The sequence below is a fragment of the Chiroxiphia lanceolata genome, chromosome 4, assembly GCF_009829145.1.
Source record: "Chiroxiphia lanceolata isolate bChiLan1 chromosome 4, bChiLan1.pri, whole genome shotgun sequence".
NCBI classification, from domain to species: Eukaryota; Metazoa; Chordata; class Aves; order Passeriformes; family Pipridae; genus Chiroxiphia; species Chiroxiphia lanceolata.
This window is the reverse complement of record NC_045640.1, coordinates 79,262-100,987: the sequence shown is the minus strand read 5'-3', so window position 1 is coordinate 100,987 and position 21,726 is coordinate 79,262. Positions and strand designations below refer to the sequence as shown.

Below are 21,726 nucleotides of genomic sequence, written 5' to 3'. Positions count from 1 at the left end.
GCTGGGCCAGCGGGCACTGACCTCCCCTCCCCGCACACAGACCATCATCTCCCCCCTGGAAAACGCCATTGAGACAATGATGAAAACCAATGAGAAAATCATGAGTGAGATCAACCGGCACCAGAACGACCCCAGCCTGCCCATCAACCCACTCTCCATGCTGCTCAATGGCATCGTGGACCCTGCTGTCATGGGTGGCTTCGCCAAGTACGAGGCGGTGAGTACACACAGGGGCTGTGCTGGGGCTGGCCAGGCACCGCCCGGGGCTGGTGGCCACAGGCACTGGCACCACTCTGCCATCCCACTCTGTGTGGAGCTGGGCCAGCCTGGCACTGGGACTGAAGGGGGTCCTTGCAGGCCTTTTTCCAGGAGTCCTACCTGAAAAAGCACCCCAGGGATGCAGGGAACATCGAGAAGCTGAAGGACCTGATCGCCTGGCAGGTACAGGCAGCGAGACCTGCCCCGGGGTGTCCCCGTCCCAGGGAGCCCGCAAGCCCAGGGGGACCTGTCCTCGTTCTCCCACAGACCCCGCTGCTGGCAGAGGGGATCCGGATCCACGGGCAGAAGGTGACAGAGGACCTGCGGCCCTTCCACGAGCGCATGGAGCAGTGCTTCGAGCAGCTGCGGGCCAAGGTGGAGAGCCAGTACGGGGTGCGGGAGATGGTGAGTGCCAGGGCAGCAGGCACAGGGTGGGCACTGCTGGGGGACACGGGCAGTGCGTGGCACTGCATGACACTGGACAAACCAAGGTGTGGGGCAGCAGGGAGCACCTGGATGGGGCTGCAGCTGTGGAAGGAACAGGGTGAGGGGCACTGTGCAAGGGGGACCTCAGGGTCCCTGCCTGCCCCAAGAGGGGCACAGCACTGCTATGGGGTGGCTGGCACTGGCACAGCAGGAGGACTGGTCAGAGGGCACTGCTGGCCCTGGCTGAGCCCAGGGAAGGATCGTGAGGCTCTGCCCTCTCATCCCTCCTGGCTGTTTCTCAGGCTCCCTGTGCTCTCAGGTCTTCTTTGAGGACCAGCGGAGCGGACGACCCCGGTCCATGGCCTGGGGACCCGACTGCGACCGGCTGAGCCATGCTGGAGCCAGGCAAGTGCTGTAGTGAGGAGTGCTGGCCACCCACTCTCTCTGCCCTCACCCCTCCCTGCTGAGCCTTTCACTCTGCTCTGCCCCAGGTGCTTCTCTCCCATCTCCCCAGTCCTCTGCCCTCTTGCCTTCCCTTTATGTCAAGCACATCTCAGGGGTCCATCGTGCCATGCCACCACAGTGGCCCTGTCCCTATAGGGGGCATGGAGGAGAGACACCCCACGTGCAGCCCCCAGGCTCACCTGGACACCACTGTCACCTGAGCCATGCATGTCTGTGCTCTGCGAACATCCCCCACCGAGCTCTGCTGCAGACAGTGCTGGTGCCTGGCTGAGGGCGGCCGCTCCCGGCAGTGCTCTGGCCAGCCCATGGCGTAGCCCTGCTCCCCCTTCCCCTGCCACCCCTTGCTCCTCACCTGCCCCAGTTGGTCCACAGCACAGAGACACCTTCGATCCCAAAGCCTGCTCCCCGCACGTCCGAGAGTGAGGACCGCAGGAACGAGCACCGGGAGAACCGCTCCAGCTCCCTCTTTGGGTCCCGGCGGCAGGATGTGCGCCGGTCCATCTCGGAGCTGCCAGAGCCCAAGGTGATGCTGGTGTCTCCCTGGGCCCCCCCAGCCCGCACTTCCCTGGGTGTTCTGTTGCACGCAGACCCCTGACCCAGCCGGCAGCACCAGACTCCAGCCCGAACAGGACCCCTCATGGGGCTGGTGGCAGCCCCTGCTGCAGAGAGGGCAGGAGCAGGGCCTGGAGGGGCCCAAGGTTGGAGATGCAGGGCTGCCATCTAGCCTGGCCCCTCGAGGTGCTGAGCCTCCCCTCTGTGCCCCAGGACGAGAAGTGGAGACTGTCCCACAACATGAGTGAGAGCAGCCCGGGCAGCTCCGACAGCAAACAGCCCCCGCCGAGCCGAGCCGCTGCTGGTGCTCAGCCCAGTGCTGCAGGTACTCCCCGCCCCAGCACAGCTCGGGGGGCACCTTCCCGAGCCCCAACAGCCCCACGAGCAGGGCTGTGCCCCCCCAGCACCCTCAGCTCTGCACCCCAGCAGAGGAATCCTCACCCCCTCCCCCATCCCCACCGTGGCACATCCCCACTGGGAGCACAGGCACATCTCCCACCAAACGCTCCCCATGGGGTGGCCGTCGATCCCAGATCTCGTGTTGCTGGGTCTTGGTGCCGAGAGCAGCTCCTAGTGGGAGCTGGCCCCCGCTCCTGGCTGGGCTCACATCCCAGGGCACCCCTGGCCCTGCTGCCCAGGCCCCCACACTCCTGCAGGCAGGAGCACTGGCCCTGACAGCCCTGGGAACTGACAGCCCCGGGCACACTGATGGGCCCCTGGGATGGCCAAGCCCCCCAGTCCACCTCCCCTGCCTGCACAGGGCTGTCCCTGTCTCCCACTGGCTTCGGTGGCCGCGTGAAAAGTGCCAGCAAGGTCCCACCGCTGCCCCGCAAGATCAGCCCCGCGGTGTATGAGACGTTCCTGGAGCAGAGCAACGCCACAGCCGGAGGGAAGGTACTGGAGGGAAGGTACCTGCTGGCCCCAGCCCCCATTCCCCCACCCCCATAACATCTCTCTCTGCTCGTAGCCCTCCACGTCCCCGACAGCAGACGGGAACAGAGGCCTCAAGTCCCCTCCGCTGCCACTCCCCAAGTCCAAGCGAATGTCACAGCTCTGACCTGGTGCCGCCCCTGCCCATGATGCCCCTGTGCCCAGCTGGCTGCTGGACCCCAGGGCCCTGCTTGACCCTCACCTGCTGGACCACCCTTGCAGCATTGACACCCAGAGCATCCTGTGCAGCCAAGGGATCTCTGTGCACCCAACGCCCAGGCTGGCACCAGGCACTGCCACCCTGTCTCCTGCCAACTCTGGCTATTGCCCTCCAGGTGCCCCCTGGGGCAGGGACCCACCTGCCTCCAGACGCTTCCCTGCCCCGATGTTCTTACCAGCCCTCACCATCCTGCTCAGGTGCAGCAGTTCTGCTCCAGCCCACGTCAGAACTCTGCCACCAGAGCTGTGCTGAGTCCCACCCAAGCAGCACCCCAGCCATCTGGCCACTGTACCCATGAGGCCACTGTGCCCTCCCTCCTCCCTGCACTGCACCACAGGCAGGGAACCAGCCACCTTCCCAGCAGCATTTCTGAGCAATTCCCTCCCACTCTCCACTCCAGAGGTAGCTCCTGTCCCTCATCTCTCCACCCCACCCTGCAGCACTGGGACACGCTCCTGGCCCAGGTGCTGTGACTGCACAGGAGCCAGCTGGGTGTGCATGTGAGCCTAGGCAACCTCGTGCTGTGCAGTCCCACCTCTCGTGGCCACACCTGGCACCTGCACCAGGTAGGTGCTGCTGCCCCGACCAGCCGTGCTCAGCCCCTGCCACACCAGCCCAGAGCCACAGCTAATAAAGGGCAAACACATCAGCTGGCACCTGCGTGGAGCTGGGCACCCCCGTGAGCCCCAGCAATGCCCCTGCTCACCCGGGCCAACCCGGGGCCATCCCCAGTCAGCACCATCCCAGCACCCTGAAGTGCAGGGACTCACCCTCCTGCAGCAAGGAGGGCCCCCTGGGAGCCTGACAGTCACTCCCTGAGCCGAGCTGTACCAACCAGGCACAGGGACAGGACTCACTGCTGGGCCCCCGAGCTGGAACAGGGCTCTTTATTGACATGGGCTCAGTCATATTTACAGTCTGTGTTACAGGGGACCTGGACCTGTAACCAGGGGCTGGGGAGGGCAGGGGCTGCCTGTGGCTGGGTGCTGCTGTCAGCAGGTTCCTGTCTACGTGGGAGAGGGGGATCAGCTCCCAAGGTGGGGGCTACAGGAGGTACACGGGGAGGCGGCACCTCGTGCCACAGACACGAGCCTGGGAGCGGTCGGGCTGTGCGGGTGCCGGGCTCCCCCTGCACACCGAGCGGGGCAGCACAGTGCTCCTCACAGGGGGTTGGCCGAGGTGGCTGCCAGCTGCTTCCCAATGTAGATCCTGGATTGGAGAGAGCAACTGTGAGGCATGAGCATGAGCACAACCTGCTGGGCCCCAGCAAGGCAGGAGCAAGGGGAGGTGGCAGCAGTCCACCGCAGCTGCTGGGAGAAGTGGTGCAGGACAGCACTCAAGGATGAGCAACCCAAATCCAGGAGCATTTCCCCCTCCCCAAGCTTCCTGTGGGGACATTCCTCTGGATCAGGGCAGCCAGTGGCACCCAGGAAGCCCCGAACTGCACAGACACCCACTGTAGGCCCAGCCTGCCTGTGCTCCCGGGACCGGTCCCCCGACAGCGTGGGTGGGACCCCAAATCACCCCAGCCCAAGGGTGAGACTCCCCCCCGACACTCACCCCAGCCCCAGGGTCAGGAGGTGGCTGAGCAGCAGCGAGGGGATGAAGAGCAGCAGCAGCTCTGAACTGAAAAGTCTCTTCTTCCTCCCCACTGCACCTCCCTGCAGGCTCCACAGCACAGGCTGGGGGGAGCACACAAAGGCAAATTCCCTGGGAAAAGTGCAGGGTTAATGGGGGCACAGGGACAGCAGGACATGCTGGTGGGGGACACAAGACTTACTTTGGAGACAGGTACCGGGGGCAGCGGGTACAGGCCCAGCCCAGGGACGCTGGCAGGAGTCGCTGTCTCCGCTTGGTTTCCTCCAGCATATCCCACTGGAAGGAGACACAGGGCAGGTCAGAGCAGGGCCCAGGGGTGCAGAAGGGTAGGGGACAGCTCCCTTACCTGCCAGGGGTGGGGGCAGCCCGGTGGGGGCTGGCTGTGTGCAGGCAGGACCTCGCTCTCCCCTGACTGCTCGCTCGCCTGCCCAGCTCCACTGTCATCCCAGGCTGGAGCGTCCAGCACGAGCAGGGCCCTGCAAACAGACCCCCTCGGTCACCGAGCCCAGCTTGGCCCGGCAGAGCTCCGGGGCCCGGCTCCTCCTTGCAACTCACCCGTCCCCGCTCTCCGTCTCCAGCTGGGCTTCCAGCAGCATCCGCTCCACGTCAGCGTGGCAGGAGAACGGCGAGGGTGCCGGCTCGGGGCAGCCTGGGCCATAGCGCAGCTCCACCCAGGAGCCTGGAGGGGCCGTCAGCCCCCGCGCTGCCCCCCGCCCCCCATCCCATCCCGTCGCCCTCCCCGGCACACCCCACACCCCTGCCCAGAGACCGCGGGAGCACCAAGCGCGGTTCCCGACCCGGGACGTCCCACGGGCCCCAGGGCTGCTCCTCGGCGTGCCCTCCTCCCTCGGGACCCCCGCCCGCCTCTGCCCCGGCCCCCGCGGTGCTCATCAGCCCCTCTGAGACACCCGGGGCATGTCAGCCCCCACAGGACCCCGGCCCGGGCTGCCCCCTGACCCGCCCCCATCCCCGTGGCACATCAGCCCAGAGCCCCATGTGTGCACGGCAGTCCCGCTGGGACCCCCAGACTCCCCATTGTCCCGAACCCTCCGGTGCCCCCCCGCCCGCCCCCGCCCCCCACTGCTCCCCAGCCCGCCCAGGTCCCCCACAGCCCCGAACGGCCGGTGCCCCCCGGGTCCCCCCAGACCGTCGTCGCCGGTTCCCGCCATGGCCCCGCGGATGCTCCGCGCGCAGCCCCCGCCGCTGACAGTCACGTGACGCCCGCGAGCCCCCATGTAAATAAACCACCGGCACCGGGCGACCGTCTCTTAAAAGGGCACCGGCTCCACCCGCGGGCTGCAGCCCGCCCGGCCGCGAGGGCGGCGGCCCCGCCGCGTTGCCCCTTTAAGTGGCGCCTACGTGCGGTGCGCGAGCAGGCGGCGGCCGCGGCGCGTGCGGACCCGCACGGAGCCGGGCCGGGCCCGCCCCCGTCCCGCTGGCCACGCCCCCCGCCTCGCCCCCCGCTCCCGGTGCCCGCACAGCCCGAGCCGCGCCGGACGCTGCCGCCGTTTATTTTCGCCGCCAGGGGGCGCCCCCGCCCCCCGCCCGTCCCGTCCGCGTGGGGCCCGCGCGCGCCGGTGCCGCCGCCGGCCCGGGCCGGTCACGGGCTCCGAGCCGGTCACGGGCTCCGGGCCGGTCACGGGCTCCGAGCCGGTCACGGGCTCCGGGCCGGTGCGGGCAGGGCCTCCGCTCACGGGCCGCCGCCGGCCCGGGCCCGTTAGAGGCTGCCGCCGGCCCTTGCCACGCCGTGCTTCTCGGTGAACCGCCTGCGGGAGAGAGCGCCCTCAGACACCACCGCCCCGGGACCGCCCGAATGTCCCCCGCGAGCCTGTCCGGGGAGGGGCCGCCGGAGAGAGGTGGCGACCCCGAGGGCCCGGGCCCGGGACCCGAAGGGCCAAGCAGTGGGGGTGACCCTCACACTGCAGTGCCCCAGGGCCGTGTCCTCCCCGGCTGCACCTTGGCTCCGGTTCCGTTCCGAGCTCGCCTGGAGCCCATGGAAACAGGTGACAGTGGCCAGAGCTGCTCCAGGAGAGCCACAGGGCAGATACTGTCCCTACTGGGGACAAGCCCGACGACGGAGCACAGACCAAGCAAGGCCTGCAAGGGGCTGCAGGGACCAGCCACACCGGCCCCACCCACACCGGCCCCTGCTCCCCAGCAGGCCCCTGCCGGGCTGTCAGGATGAGGTTTCCCAGTTAGGGTTTCTTGACAGGATGGTTCCCTCAGCACAGCCCCAGCCCTTCAGTGCCCAACAAGCGCAGGCACACTTAACTTCCCCTCAAACTCATTCTCAGTTTTCTGTATCATTCTAAAACAACGACCAGTCACCAGAGCTGGCCACTTGTTCCAGGATTTGCCTCATCAAAATCCTGCACAGGTTGCTCCCTGTTCCCTCACACCTAAGTTAACTGCGCTGTCCATGGTGCCAAACAGGAATGTCCTGCCCACACCAAGGGTGCCAGGGCACCAGTGTGACCTCAGAAAAACCCAGTCCCACAGGGGATCCTGTCAGCCAGACACGAGTCACATCTAGGAGCCTAGTGAGGCTGGTTGTGCTCAGCTCTGTTCCTTAGTGCTTCTGGAAAACAGCTCCAACCCCTCAGCCCCCAAAACCAGAGGCCTGGCAGCAGTTATGAGCGCAGAGCACTTCCCAGGAATGACACGGGGCCGCACACTTGGAAAGGTGACAATCACCTGCCCCCCTCCCTCAGCCCTGGGCTGGGAACCACCTGGCTGGCACAGCCTGGGGCACCTCGGGTGCTGTTGGGGCCACGGCTTGGGGGCTTGGGCAGGGGGAGTCGTGAGGGCCCTGGCAGGGGAGCCCTGGGGGGCTCTCACCTCCTGGCATAGTCGTACAAGGCTCGTTTCCGCTCCTGCAAGGACAGGTGACGCTCCACGGGGGACTTTGCAAACTGCTTTGTAGCCGTCTGGAAGAGAAAGCACAGGAGCCGTCAGGAGACAGACAAAGCAGGAGCCTCCTTGGCTCTGGAAGACCCTGGCACATCAGGTCAGTGCTCCATGCCCCTGGCTAGTCCTGAACACAAGCCACCAGATCAGGGAGATGCACACGCCCACAGTACCTTGGCAGAAGGCGCAGCCACGGAGCCCTGGATGCCAGAAGCAGCTGCAGCCTGGGAGGTAGACAGGGTAGGCAGGTCAGTACCAGCCTCCTGACTCTCAGGGAAGAAGGAAACTCTCCCCTCCAGCAAGTTGGCAATCGTGGTGTCCACACAGTTGGTCTGGGCTGCAGGGACAAAGGGATCCCTTAGAGATCTGGATGCTCCATCCTGGCTGCCACTGTGCTCCAGTGCAACAGGGACAAGGTTTCTGCTTTCAGGTCCCACACACCACAGAAGGTCCCCCTGTGTCCCTGCTGACACCCCAGCACCACTCACCCAGGTCTGTCCTGATGACCTCCAGGGGCACGTGAGGCAGCACCTCCTTGACCTGCTGTGCCATGGCCACGACCTGCACGTCCTCAGGAGCACCTCCAGGCAGATGGGGGGGCACCCTGGGCTGGGCTACCAGGCGCTGACTCGAGGCTGCAGGAGAAAGAAGGGGGCACAGGAGGGTGACTAAAGGCCTGTCAGCTGCACCAGCCCTGCTTTAGTACGAACTGCTGTGACGTGAAAGCTGGACCCCCTGCCCACACCCCCCATGTCTGTGTCCAGGAGCGTGGGCCCCTCTCCCAGGGAGCACCCCAACATTCCTGGTCCTCCTCTTCTTCCCACTCCACACATGAGTCACTGAGAGCAGACTGAGGCCCCCACACAGGCAAGCCCAGGTGGCAGTTCCACAGCCAGGACACCCCCAGGACACCCACCTGGGGCAAAGGGCAGCCGTGCCGTGTGCCGCAGCCTCTTCATGTGCTCAGTCCTGTCGGCGGCGGTGATCCGTGTGGATACCACACCCAGCTCCATGGCCAAGAGCTGCAGGACGCAGAGAGGAGTCACACACACGGGGCACACAACACATACAGGATGCACAACACGCTGCCCAGGCAGCCCCCCGTGCCCGGGAGCGTGTCAGGGGCGCAGGCTTGCATGGAGCTACAGCAAGGGCAACAGGGTTGGGAATTGATTTCTGCATGGCCTCAGGGATGCATTTCAGTGTGGCAGGGAGCACATGAAGGAGCAGGAGTTGCAGTATCATCCTGCCAAAACGGGCTGACGGGGGAGATACGAGATCTTTGGTACAGGAGCTGTGAAGTACCCAGCACACACAGGAAGGGTGGAGAAACAATTTCTTTATTTGATTTGTGGCATCATGAAAGGGGAGTGGAAGGCGTGAAGTACGTGGAGAGAGTCCTGATAACTGCGGAAAGGCTAAGTAGGGGGTGGCAAATAGGCCATGGAAAACTAGAGCTCCCATCACACAAACATATCCAAAAATGCCCTCTGCAACTCTGCCTGCCCTCTGCTCTCCTCTGTGCCCATCCTCAACTGCACCAGTCCTACAGCCCTCTCCCACATCACTCTCCTACCTCCTGAACTCGGAGCGCAAAGTCCTCACTCGGCTCGTCCGCTCGCCTGGGGACAGACGGCATCCACCTGAGTGGGGACAACAGCACATGGATCCAGCCCCGCCAGAAGGAGCCCTTGGAGACAGCCCCATGGGGAATGGCCCTTGGGGCCAGCACCTACTGGGAGCAGTTGTGCCGGGCACACCCCCAACTCCACACCCCATGTCCACCCCACACCTCTCCCCACCAGAGCATCAAACCCCAACACCCACTCCCAAACCCAGGGCATGGCTCAGCTCAGGAGACAGAACCAGGAGACAGAACTGGCTCACTGGAGCTCTGTTAGCTCTCACACGTAACATGTGAAGGATCTCCTACAGTTCCCAGAAGGGCCCCAGTGAGGAGCCACGGCCATTTACATGGGAGTAGAAAACAGGTCACCCAGACTCCAGGCAGATACAGCCAGGGAAAGCTACAGCACAAGGCTTTTCTTTGCTGAAATACCTCAACCCCTGCATTTGACTCCCAGCCCCTTCCACTGCCTAGGAACCCTTATGACGCCAGAGCTACTCAGCCAGACCAGGCTCTCCTGGGCCCAGGGCAGGGGTCTGGACGACTCCTGCACCACCCCCCTGGAACACCCCTGCAGCTCCTGAGGAATTGCAGGGACAGACAGACACTGGAGGCTGGCGCTGCCTGAGGGAATCACCCCTGGAGTAAATCACTGCAAAGCAGCTTTAAAAATACACCTGGAAACTTGGACCTAAAAGCCTGCAGAGACAGACTCCTCTCCTTTCCCAACACAGCACAGGAGCCAGGAGCAGGTCCAGGAGCTGGACCTGGCCAGACCCAAATGGTGCCAAGCACAGCCCTGCTGAGGCACCCAGGGAGGGTGCCATCAGCCACAGACACATCAGGGCCCCGCCCAACCCCAGCCCTGCCCCAAACAGAAAAGAGAGACATAGTACCTTACTTGATATACTGTGAAGGGAACGAAGAAGGTCCAGAGCAGCTCCGTGATCCAGGAGGAGTCGGCCACGCTCTGGGGAAGAGAGCACAGTGAGATCCCACACCCAGAACAGGAGCTGCCGGGAGCCTGGCAGGCAGCGAGTCATGGATATGTGGGCAGAGGTGGAGAACTGGGAAAGTTCTCCACACAGTGCACACAGGGCAAGCCCCAGGGCAGCTTCATCATTAGTCATCACCAGTTTTCACTGTTTGCAGTCACCTTTTCCTTCCACTAAGACAGCAGCAAGGCTTTCCCTCAGTAACCCCACATTCCCTGCTAGACTGTGCCTTTAGAAAGCACCAAAAATGCCTGAAGACCTACTAACACACCCTCAGAACCATGAACAATCCTTCCTCATCGTGGTGGGAACAGCTGCTGGTGATGTTCCAACTCCTATAAGCTCTCCAAGGGAATAAGTGACAGAACAAAGGAAATAGCTTCAAGCTGTGTCAGGGGAGGTTTAGGTTGGATATTGGGAAAATTCCTCCTGGAAAGAGCTGCCCAGGGCAGTGGTGGAGTCCCCAGCCCTGTGAGGATTTAACAGCCATGTGGATGTGGCACTTGGGGACATGGTCAGTGGTGGCCTTGGCAGTGCTGGGGGAATGGTTGGACTCGGGGGTCTCAGAGGTCTTTTCCCATCCCATTGACTCTGTGATTCTCAGACAGGCTCATGCCTGGTTTGTCCCACAGACTGGGAAGAGGAGCTGTAACTGGGTAAAGCACACAAAGCTCAGCCACGGGGGAATCAGAAAAACCTCATCTCCTGGGTGAACACATTTCAGAACCCCAAACCCAACTGCCTGTAGTGATGCCCAGAGTCAGATTTCAGTTATGCTGCCTGTGCCACAGAACAACACGCTCCTGCACCATTCCAGGCAACCAGAGCTGGAGAAAATTCTTCACTCCAGATTTGGTGGTTTGCTCAGCCCAGTGTCTGATAGATATCACACAAGTCTGTAAGAAAGCTTTCTGTAAAGCACTGATTGAACCATTTGAAGTACCAAATCTCCAGTCCTCAAATTTTCTGATGATTTAAAATCACACCAGAAATCCACCAGAATTTACTCAGCCAAAGTGCAGAAAGTACAAAGTCCTGCTCAGCCTCTGGAGACAAAACCTGAGCCAAGAAGTGACTGTAACCAGCACCTCCACACAGACATGCTGTTCCCTGTGACATGCACAAGGGAAGGGATGCACAAACACACAACTTATGACATCTCAGAACTTCTCAGAAGAGCCAAACCCCAAAAAGTATAAGTGATTCCCTATAAACCATCCAGAACAGAAGAGCTCTCCAATATCTCTGGAGTGGTCATTCAAAAACATAGTGTCCTCACTGCTGGAAAACCCAGAACAGAACCTGTGCAGTACCAGCACTCAGTGCCAGGCCCTGCAGAGCCTGCTGTGGGCGTTGTCACAACAAAACAACCACTCTCCACTCCTAAGCCTCTTCCCCGGTGTGCAGCAGCCCCCCACAGCCACATATCCACAGTCACCCCAATCCATTCCACAGCCTCACTGTTTCCTTTCTCTGGAGCTGACTGAGTCAAGTACCTATAAGTGCTGCTCTCTGGGTTCTCCTCATGCTTGTGGCCTCCTTGAACTCCGTTTCAGTCCCCCTGCCCTGGCAGGAGTGACCAAATCTTCACCAAGCATTCCCGCAGTTCCCATCCCTGCACACATCCAGCTGACTCCTCACCCTGCCAGGGATTCCTGTGCTTTCTCCTACACACACAGCAGACCCACAAGTGACAGCTGCGCCTGGCAGCTCTCCGTGGTCACTGGATCAGCTATAACCTGGATTGTGCCACTCACTAACCTGAGCCTCACAACTGGGGACCTCAGTGCTGCCAAAGCCCCAGCCAGCACGGAGGGAACATGAATCCCTGGCAGAGTCTCACCCTCAAACACCTGCTGCTGCCTTAGTGTGGGCACCACATTCTGTGACCTGCTGGGAAGTGCCTTTGACTCTGCCCATTGTGCCTTGCTGTTCTAGGGAGATACAGAACAAAGAACCAACTCAAGTGTCAGACAAATATAACAGTTCAGGGTCTTTTAACCAAGCAGACCCAAAACTGACATCAAGAAATGAGAAATTCAGCAAAGCCTGAGACCAGTTTCCCTGTAATCCCTTCTGCAGCACTGCTGTTGCCACTGTGAACTTTGCCCCTTGTCTGGGGTTGCTCTTGCACCACGTCCCTGGGGCTGTGCCCAGGGCGAGCCTCCAGAGCCTGCACGACCTCTGGCACATTGGCCCTGCCCTGAGGGCAGGAGCTGGTCTTTCACAGCAAGAGGCTCACCAAGGGGAGAGGACATAGCACTGGCCATGGAAACCAGTGGCACAGTGACAGCCAGCCGGGCCACCAATTGTCTGTCACACTGGCCAGTGTAACTAGGGGAGTACTGAGTGGGCCAAGTTCCCGGGAAAGGCACTTGGGAACAGCATCAGTTCTGAGCAGTTGGTCCCAGGGTACCAGGACACGAGGCCAGGCCACACCACAGGCTCCAGAGCAGGAGCAGGATGAATGGTAGCACCCAGAGCCCGGCACAGCACCCACCTCTCACCCCATCCCTGCGTCCCCAACTCACCACTGCCACCAACGGCCTCCGGACCTGCAGGGCAACGGGCTGCACAACATCCAGGATGGAGAAGGGCCACGAGCTGGAAGGGAGGAATTCCGCAGTGAATGACCTTGAAGCCACCCCACTGCAAGAATGCTGGCTCCCTGGAGCCACCCCCAGCCACCCCAGCGTGGGAATCCCTGCACCTGAAGCGGAGCAGCCCGGCCCGGCCGTTGGTGGCCGCCTCCTCTGGGAACAGCAGCAGTGGTGGGTTCCCTCGCTGGGACGAGTATTCCTTCAGGGAATCCACCAGCTCCGCCCTGCTGCCCATCACTCCCAGCTCCATGAATCCCCTGGACCAGCAGATGAACCCTGGGGCACCATTCAGCGCAGGCTGCAGGAAAAACAGGAGTGAGGAGGAAACTGCCCTGCCCAGCCCTCCCAGTCATCTTCCCAAACGACAAAGAAGACAAAGTTCTTGCTCATCAGCAAAATCCCCTCTGGGGCTGAGGGCCACCTGGGAGCCAGCAGCACTGGTGGCAGAGAACATGTTACTGCTAGGCCTCAGGACCTGCTCCAGCCCTGACTCCACAGGAATCAGATTCCAAACTTTCAGTTCAGACTGTACCCTGCCTGCCACAGACACAGACCCCCCCATGCCAGCGTTCCTCGTGTTCTCTACAGCAATCCCTGACACACTTGGCAGGACACACACTGCTTCCAGGAGTCCCTCCTCTCCAGGTCAGGGGTAAATCAATGGCTGTGCAGGACACGAGATCCACCCAGAGCCTGCTGACTCAGGAACTCGGCACACAGGGAATTTTAGAGGAGAGCAGGGACAGCCCAGAACAGCCCGAGCAACATGGACACAGAGCTCCCTCAGCACCCTCCATGCACCTGGCTGCCCCCCCCAAAACAGCATCCAGTGCTGAGGGAAACCCCACAACCAGCCCTGTCCCTGAACCCCTGATCCAAAAGGCCAGAGAAGGAAACAACTGCTGGGATCTACCTGCTCTTCCACCAAAATCAACACCCACTGTAACTACTCCTGCTCCTCCTCACTCTGCTCCATTTCTTCACGCAGCGCCCAAGAGAGATACTGAGCCACAGAAAACACCTCAAGGCTTGTGCAACCCTGGGTTAGTAACTCAGAACTGGAGAACCTTCTAGGATCTGAAAGGGCCCTAAAGGGAAGCCAGAGAGGGACTCTGCATCGGGGACTGGAGTGATAAGACAAGGAGTAACAGATACAACTGTAGCAGTGGAAATTTAGGCCGGATATTAGGAAAAAACTCTTCTCTGTGAGGGTGGGGAGGCCCTGGCACAGGTTACCCAGACAAGCTGTGGCTGCCCCATCCCTAGAAGTGTCCCAGGCCAGGTTGGACACAGCTTGAAGCAACCTGGTCTAGTGGAAGGTGTCTCTGCCTATGGTAGAGGGTGGGACTGGATGGGTTTCAAGGTCTTTTCAGCCCTGAACATCCTACGACTCTGTGACCACACCAACACCAAATCTGGGCAGCACTTCCCGTGCCCTGCCCCCAGGGAGGAACCCTTACCGTGTTGCAGGAGGTGAGCAGGCTGACGACGTTGTGGTCGAAGGGGGTGACGTGGTTGGCGATGAAGACCTTGGCGCCGGCCCCGCGCAGCCGCGGGTCGTTCTGCCGCACCAGCAGCCCCAGCACGGAGCACATCACACGGACAATAAACCTGAGAGGGAGACAAGGGCCCGCCTCAAGTCCTGCCATCAGAGCTGCTGCTGGTGACACATCCAACAGATGGGAGGGACTGGGAATTCTGGTGGCTGGACAAAGAACACTGAGACCAAATGGAAAAGGCACATCTGGGGCAGGAATTGTTGGGAGGTTGTGGTTAGGATTGGAACACGGGGCATCAGGTGCTCACTGAACTCCTGAGCAGCACACCCAGCTGATCCACACGCTCCAGACCAGTTCCTGAGCACTCCAGAGGTGACCGCCAGCTCTGGGCTTGGCAGAAGAAGCACCTCCAGGGCTCCTAGGGACAACAGCCGTCGAAAGCACAGCTCCCCACAGCCCCCTGCCTCAACCAAGCCCCCCGGCCCGGGACCCCGAGGGGCCGGGGCCGCCCTCCCGCCCTACACCTCGCCCCGGGTAGCAGCCGGGCCCCCCGGGGTCACGCACCGCCGCAAGACGCTGTCGGGCAGGGCACAGCTGACCAGGAACACGTGGACACCGATGAAAAGGCGCAGGACGAGCAGGCAGAGCCCCACGGGCGCGTAGAGCAACAGGGCCAGGAGCAGAAACCCATCGGTCGGGAACCTGCCGGGGCAGAGAGCGGCGCAGGCCGCCTGAGCGCGGCCGGAACGAGCCCCAGGGCCCCCCGAGACCCCCGCTCCGCGGAACCTCCCGAGCCCCCTCAAGGAGCCTTCGCAGCCCACCCGAGGCATCCCTGGTCCCCCCACGGCTCATCCCGACCTTCCCCACGGGGCTCCCGCGAGACACTTTGTCCCCCCTCGGGCCTCGGGCCCGCGCGGCTCCCCCGGGAGCCCCCGGCCCGCGGGCCCCGGGCGGGCGCTCACCGGTGCGAATCGAAGAGCCGCTCGGGGCCCGGGGCCGCAGGCGGCTCCATCCCCGCCGCGCCGCCGCCTCACGGCCGCCCCGCACCCGCCGCCATCTTGCCCGCGGCCGCGCGCCCGGCCCGCGCGGGGCACGCTGGGAGCGCGCCGCCTTCCCAGCCTGCACCGCGCGCCGCCGCTCCCTCGCCCTGACGGCCGCTCCGGCGGGCCCGACGAGCGGCTCTGACAGTGGGACCGCCCCGCTCTGTCCTGATCCGCCGGCGCTATCGGTTACCGGCGCCTCTCGTTGGCGGTCAGCCCAGGGATCCCAACGGGACTAGAACTCCCGGCGTGCCTCGTGGCGGAGGGCAGCTCCCGCCAGGGCCCGCCCCGGGACTACAGCTCCCGGCGTGCCCTGCGGCTGGGACTCGCCCCGGCGGGGCGGGGCTTCCGCTCGGCAGCGGCAGCATGGCGGCGGCGGCGGCGCGGAGAGTGCGTGTCCCCCGGGTGCCGCTTCCGCCGGTAGCGTTGCGTTGGTGTCGAGCACTCACCGGGGCCGCCGAGCCTCCTCCGCCACCGCCACCACCCCCGCCCCTTCCTCCGCCGGCCCCCGCTGGGGGCCGGGCGCTGGCGGCGGCGGTGGGCGCGGGGACGGCGGCGCTGGTGCTGCTGTGGGCCCGGGAGCGCCGGCGGCCCGCGCTGAGCGCAGCCGTGCCCGCCCCGCCGCCCGCTCCGCCGCCCGCCTCGCCCCGCGCCGCCTTCAACTTCATCGCCGACGTGGTGGAGAAAACGGCGCCCGCGCTGGTCTACGTGGAGATCGTGGGCAGGTGCCGGCACCGGGCGGTCCGCGGGAGGGATCCCCCGCTTCCCTGCGCAGTGCAGCCTCCGCCGGGCTCTCCTGCAGCCGCCCTGGCCTGTGTCGCTGAACCGGACACGGCGTCCCAGTGGGGTCCCCCAAGTGCCGCGGGAGAGACCGACCCGGTCCCGCTGCCCGTGCTCGCAGCTGGCACACGGGGACACGCCGCGGGGACACACGGCTGCCACACACCGCTGCCACCTCCTTGTCCTCCGGGACCGTCGAGCAGAGCTGCCTTTCAGGGTGCCCTGTCACTTTGCCTCAGGAGCACCACTTTGCATTTATTGCCCTTTGCACTCCATAATCTCACCATCCAGCACCTCCAGCCTCTTGGAGCGTCTCAGGGCAGCAGCTCTGCCCTCCAGCCTGATCACACCTGTGTCTGGTGTCACACCCTCTGCCTCACAATGGGAAAAGCTGCTGCCCAGACATCCTCACTGTTCCCCGCTGCTTCCCAGCCCTACCCATCTGCGTGGCCCCACCTGTCCTCCCTGGAGTCCCCACCAGACCCCACAGGGTCCCTGCCACCCATCCTGACCTGTGCCCCCCTCGCAGGCACCCCTTTCTGGGCCGGGACGTGCCCATCTCCAACGGCTCGGGGTTCCTGGTGTCCCCGGACGGGCTCATCGTCACCAACGCACACGTGGTTGCCAACCGGCGGCGCGTGCGGGTGAAGCTGGCGAGCGGCGAGCAGTACGACGCCGTGGTGCAGGACGTGGACCAGGTGGCCGACATCGCCACCATCAAGATTAAGCCCAAGGTGTGTGTCGTGGTGTGGGGACGTGGGGACCCTCCCTTCACCCCTCCCGCTCACCGTCCTGCTCCCCACAGCACCCGCTGCCCACGCTGCCGCTGGGCCGCTCGGCCGAGGTGCGGCAGGGCGAGTTCGTGGTGGCCATGGGCAGCCCCTTCGCGCTGCAGAACACCATCACCTCGGGCATCGTGAGCTCGGCGCAGCGCGGCAGCCGCGAGCTGGGCCTGGCCGCCTCCGACATGGAGTACATCCAGACCGACGCCGCCATCGACGTAAGGGTGTGGGACTGGGCAGGGCTGTGGGTGCTGGGGGGAGGAGGGGGCTCACATGGAGCACGGGGAGCTGAGGGGGTTCTGGCCGGTCACTCGGGCGCTCTGGGATCAGCCTGACCCAGTTCCTGGGATCGGCCTCCTGCCGTTGCTGCCGTGCAGGACGGGGTTCTCATGGTCTGCTCGCTCTCTCTCCTCTGCCGCAGTTTGGGAACTCCGGGGGCCCCCTTGTCAACCTGGTGAGTCCTGCTGCTTGTCCCCTTGCTGGCTGGGGCAGAGATGTGCTGTGTGCCCCTCACTCTGTGCCCCTCTACGGGAGCGCTTGTGGGTGCCGGGAGGGAGGGCCTGTGAGTCCTTCAGGCTCCCTGTGAGGAGGAGGAGGAGGATTCAGCCTGGCATGGGAACCCTGTGCAGCATCTGAGGGAGCCAGAGCCGATGGAACTCTGGCGGAGCTGAGCCCTGCCCAGCGAAGCATGGCTGGTGCTGGTTGGGCAGAGTGAGGAGCTGGGTGGGCTCAGCCCCTGGGCCCTGCCCGGCCTTGGCAGGGTCAGGCAGGACACAGGGGCAGCAGCCTGGAAAGGGGTGGGCACGCAGCTGGGACCTCAGGCTGGTGCAGTAGTTCCCCTGCTCTCCACAGTGACCCAGGCTGGGTATCCCAGTGCCCTTTCCCTGCAGGATGGCGAGGTGATTGGGGTGAACACCATGAAGGTGACATCGGGCATCTCCTTTGCCATCCCCTCCGACCGGCTCCGGAAGTTCCTGCAAAGGGAGGAGCAGCGCAAGAGTGAGTGGGAGCCTCCCTGCTCGGGTGCTGGGGGAGCAGGATGAGAGAGGGAAGCTCTGGCACAGCTGGGCTCCAAGCCTTTCTTCCACGTGAGGACAAGGAGGGCAGGAGAAGGAGCCTTTGGGGTCCCATCTGGCATGAAACTCTCCTGTGCCACTGGAAAGCTGTGCTGCTGCTGCTGCCCTGCCCACAGCTGCCTACCTCTGCTGCAGATCAGGTGTCCTAAGTAACCTGCATCTGGTGTGCAGTGGTGGAAGTCCAGGTGTGGGATTCGGTGGTAGTGTAGAGGACAAGTCCTTCATTTGGCCATGTGGAATGCTGCCTCTTTCTGTGCCTCTGTGTGTGAGAATTATTTAAGGCAGACTTCTGTCTGGTTCTCCTGTGACGCCAGGGAGGGATGTTCTCAGTCAAAAAACTGACAAACTGGGGAAACAAAGTCAGTGCAAAGTGCAACACCTGTAACACTTTTGCTGGTACCAAGAGCTGGACTGAGCTGTTGTGGGGACTGGGAATGGCTTTGCACACACTACCTGCCCTGAGGGCTGTGGGGCTCAGCTCAGCACTGTTCTGGGTGTGTCTCTGTTTTCCAGCCATGACATTCCATGTCCTTTCCTTTGGCAGGCTCTTGGTTTGGCAATGCAGAGACGAAGCGCCGGTACATCGGGGTGATGATGCTGACCCTCACTCCCAGGTGCCTGTCCTGAGCTTGGGGGCCAAAAGACTGGTCCTGTTGGGGCAGGCATGTAATGGGATCTTCCCAACTAACTGAAGGTGCCTGGTTTTGGTAGGATTGTCTCCACAGCTTAAACTTTCAGTCCTGAATCTCTTTGTGCTCATGTTGTGGTTAGACTCCAGACTGGTCTAACGAGGCTTGTAGGGGGACCTTCTGGCTCTCTACAACTCCCTGACAGGAGGGGCGCAGCCAGGTGGGGGTCAGGCTCTGCTCCTGGGGAACAAGCAACAGGATGAGAGGAAAAAACCTCAGGCTGTGCCAGGGGAGGTTTGGGTTGGATAGCGGGAAAATTCCTTCCTAAAAAGGGCTGTCCAACCCTGGCACAGCTGCCCAGGGCAGGAGGGGAGACCCCATCCCAGGAGGGGTTTAACAGCCCTGTGGATGTGGCACTTGGGGACATGGTCAGTGGTGGTCTTGGCAGTTCTGGGGGGTAGCAGTTGGATTTGATCTTAAAGATCTTTTCTAACCCAAACAGTTTTGTGAGTCCATGAAGGACCAATGTCAGGAGCAAACAGGACCTGCACTCTCACCTCTGGGAGCAGTTCTCAGGGACAGCAGCTGCTCCCGTTCCTTGGCTCTTGCAGCCACCTTTAGGTGACCTTCAGCTGCCCTGTGGGGCTCAGCACATTGCTGGGGGTGGCGTTGTGCCATGCTGGGCAAACACCTTTCGGGGCCATGCTCTGCCCTCCTAAAGCTCTTGTGACTCCCGTGGGCTGGTTGGGTCTGTGGGCTGCCTGCACGCCCGGGCACCACGAGCAGCCTCTGGGGCTCCTGCCTGGCCTCAAAGGGAGGAGCAGGTGCTCTGTGTCCCCTGAGGGGGTGGTGGGGGCACAGCCAGCACTGCCGGCAGCCCCGGTGGGTGCCCAGTAGATGGTGCTGGTACTCGGCAGAACCCAAGGAATGTGGGAACCCAGCCTCCTCCTGCTTCCCTGGGCATGCTGCGGGACAGGGGCTGTGAGGAAGCAGCGTGAAATGCGTCAGACGTGGCTCCTGGGAAGCGGGTCCAGCTTCCGCACAGCCAGCGAGCCGGTCCAGGAAACCACCTGACTGTGAGGCTTCTTTGTCTCCAGGGGGAAGGTCTTCCAAGAAGGGGTTGCTTGCCTTGGAAAAGGGTGACTGGTCTGAAAACGCTCATTGCAAAGGCCAGAACCTTTCCCTGGCACAGGAAGGGGAAGCTCTGTGTTGGGCACGGCGCAGACCCCGTTGTTCTGTGAGGAAGGGATGGCAGCTTGCACTGAGCTGTGGGACAGTGCAGTAGAGCTCTGCACGGACCACTGCCATATGAGGAGCCCTGACTGGCTGAGCAGGGACCTGGTGGGAGCAGAGCTGGGCAGAGTGTGAGTGTCTGAGGCTGCAGGGATCAGAACCGCTGCAGTGTTTGAGGGAAGAATGCTGTTCTCCACTCTGGGGAGATCCAGCTGGAGTGCTGCATCCACTTCTGGATACGTTCAGGAAGGACGAGAAGATATTGGGGAGAGTCCGAAGTGGAGTTGTGAGAGATGCAGAGTTTAAGCTTGGTTTAGAAGACTTAAAATCTGTGAGAAAGTTGGAGGAACTGGGATTATTTAGTCTCTAGATTCCAGAGAAGAGATGTGGGTAGAGTTCTGGTGACAGGTCTGGCAGGAAGAGGGGCATGGCTTGTGTTGTGTGTCCTGCCCAACCAGGGCAGAGAAGGGAAACTGCAGCAGGGGAGGGGTGGGTCTGACACAGGGAAAAGCAGTGTGATGTGGGGACATGCATCACCACAACTCTGATCCAGATGGCAGCTGCTGCAGTAGTTTCCAGCTCTCCCTGGCGCCACTGGGACTCTTGTCCTCTTGTTTTGACAGAGTGGTGGTGGTGTTTGGGGCTGGCAGCTGTGCTTGTACTCAGCAGCGTGCAGGGACACAGGAGGGGAGGTTCTGTGTCTGGTCTCTGAGGCTGTGCAGCTGGGGTGGGGTGGGAGCCCTGCTCTGCTTCCAGCTCCATCCCTGACGCCAATTCCCACTATGCAGCATCCTGGCAGAGCTGAAGCTGCGTGACCCCAGCTTCCCAGACGTGTCCTACGGTGTGCTGATCCACAAGGTGATCATCGGCTCCCCGGCCCATCAGTAAGTGCTGCCCTGTGCCTTGGGACGTGTGAGGGAGCAGCCGTGCCAGGGGGGATGTGTTTAGCTCCATGTGTTTTGCTCCAGAGCAGGAGGGCTTGGGCCTTGCAGCAGAAACCACCTGGGCACCCTTGTCCAGGCTGGATGTCCCCGTTGGCTGAGGTACCAGCGTGGCTGGAGGAACACCTGGTGCCACGGCCCAAAGCTCCTGTGCCTGCCCCTCCATCCTTCAGGGCTGATGAAGCTGAGTGGCTGCTTTGCCCACTTTGTGCTCCATCCATGTTCTCCCCGCAGGGCTGGGCTGAAGGCCGGTGACGTGGTGCTGGAGATCAACGGGACGGCGTCGCGGCGCACCGAGGACGTGTACGAGGCGGTGCGGACGCAGCAGAACCTGGCCATGCTGGTGCGCCGCGGCCACGACACGCTGCTGGTGAGCGTCGTGCCTGAGGTGACGGAGTAGCGGGGACCGCCCGGTGCTGACCGGCAGTGCTGGCCCGGGGCTGGGAGCAGGACTGAGCTGTGTCTGTGCCAGCCAGGCAGGCCCTGAGAGCTCATGCAGGGCTGGAAGGAGCCAGGAGAGGGGCCCAGCCCGGTGCTTGGGTGACTTGTGGTGCAGCAATTTCCCTCTGTACTCAAAATAAAGCACTTTTCTAGGGGCCTCCATGCCACATCACCTTCTCACAACAGCAGCAGTCGCCTGGTGGAGGCCGGGCCGCGTGGGACCCTGCCCCTCCTGTCAGTCCTCACAGGAGACCTTCCAGGTGGGGAGGAGCTGGCTGTGCCTCCAGGGACCTCCTCAGCGTTAGTGGTGTCCTGCCACCTGCTCAGTACCCACACAGCTGGGATCTGACTCCTCCATCTGTACCAGGTTGGCAGCTGTCAAGTTTCATGCAGCCCCTCTGTGGTGAGAGCAGCCCTGGAGCAGCTCTGGGACCAGCATTTCTTCCCTGGAGTGCAGCCGAGCTGCTCCGTGTTGCTGTGGCCGTGCCATGTTCAACTGGTCACATCGCTTCTGCTGGGAGCTCTGGGAGCATTCCGAGGTCTGTGCCCACATCCCCTCCCGTGCAGCAGCGTTCCAGGGCATGGTGAAAGGGATGTTGATGCTGGACTTCGCCGTGGCCGAGGCAGCCTCTCCTGGCCCTGATGTTCAGGAGGGCCGAGGGTGGAAGCTGGGCTGGGGTTCTGCCTGTCCCAACCCAGCCCAGTGTCCGCTCCCACACACACCCG

At 62.8% G+C, this 21,726-nt stretch overlaps 4 protein-coding genes across 6 annotated transcripts in view; 2 read left to right on the top strand and 2 right to left on the bottom strand.

The window, feature by feature from the left end:
• The window catches only part of LOC116786174 (dedicator of cytokinesis protein 2-like), a 50,470-nt gene extending 46,986 nt beyond the window's left edge, over nt 1-3,484 (top strand). The window contains exons 46-53 of one of the 2 annotated variants that reach the window (XM_032686559.1): nt 41-217; nt 370-441; nt 526-663; nt 1,004-1,089; nt 1,522-1,672; nt 1,915-2,026; nt 2,462-2,595; nt 2,669-3,484. In XM_032686559.1, coding sequence (XP_032542450.1) covers nt 41-217; nt 370-441; nt 526-663; nt 1,004-1,089; nt 1,522-1,672; nt 1,915-2,026; nt 2,462-2,595; nt 2,669-2,758 — 960 coding nt within the window. In that variant the 3' untranslated portion in view covers nt 2,759-3,484. Of the gene's footprint in view, nt 1-40; nt 218-357; nt 442-525; nt 664-1,003; nt 1,090-1,521; nt 1,673-1,914; nt 2,027-2,461; nt 2,596-2,668 lie in introns of both variants that reach the window. The other variant, XM_032686558.1, reaches the window with a different exon arrangement.
• Nucleotides 3,485-3,704: 220 nt separating this feature from the next.
• LOC116785878 (BCL2/adenovirus E1B 19 kDa protein-interacting protein 3-like) lies at nt 3,705-5,809 on the bottom strand. 2 transcript variants are annotated; one of them, XM_032686027.1, is made up of 6 exons: nt 5,598-5,809; nt 5,006-5,129; nt 4,797-4,926; nt 4,632-4,726; nt 4,412-4,561; nt 3,705-4,060 (listed from the first exon to the last, which is right to left on the bottom strand). In XM_032686027.1, exons 1-6 carry the CDS (start codon nt 5,683-5,685, stop codon nt 4,012-4,014), a joined length of 636 nt encoding a protein of 211 aa, XP_032541918.1. In that variant the 5' UTR covers nt 5,686-5,809; the 3' UTR covers nt 3,705-4,011. The 2 variants fall into 2 exon arrangements, with proteins under 2 accessions (XP_032541918.1, XP_032541919.1); XM_032686028.1 differs by having other exon boundaries at nt 4,412-4,533.
• A 136-nt stretch (nt 5,810-5,945) lies between these two features.
• AUP1 (AUP1 lipid droplet regulating VLDL assembly factor) lies at nt 5,946-15,133 on the bottom strand. The gene is made up of 12 exons (XM_032686236.1): nt 15,041-15,133; nt 14,643-14,780; nt 14,040-14,190; nt 12,690-12,877; nt 12,511-12,583; nt 9,881-9,954; nt 8,934-9,000; nt 8,274-8,379; nt 7,846-7,992; nt 7,531-7,694; nt 7,289-7,377; nt 5,946-6,216 (listed from the first exon to the last, which is right to left on the bottom strand). Exons 1-12 carry the CDS (start codon nt 15,088-15,090, stop codon nt 6,168-6,170), a joined length of 1,296 nt encoding a protein of 431 aa, XP_032542127.1. The 5' UTR covers nt 15,091-15,133; the 3' UTR covers nt 5,946-6,167.
• A 336-nt stretch (nt 15,134-15,469) lies between these two features.
• HTRA2 (HtrA serine peptidase 2) lies at nt 15,470-21,157 on the top strand. The gene is made up of 8 exons (XM_032686237.1): nt 15,470-15,843; nt 16,428-16,632; nt 16,704-16,898; nt 17,102-17,134; nt 17,571-17,679; nt 18,301-18,370; nt 20,407-20,502; nt 20,794-21,157. The coding sequence occupies exons 1-8, from the start codon at nt 15,485-15,487 to the stop codon at nt 20,957-20,959; spliced, it is 1,233 nt and encodes a 410-aa protein (XP_032542128.1). The 5' UTR covers nt 15,470-15,484; the 3' UTR covers nt 20,960-21,157.
• Nucleotides 21,158-21,726: the final 569 nt, after the last annotated feature.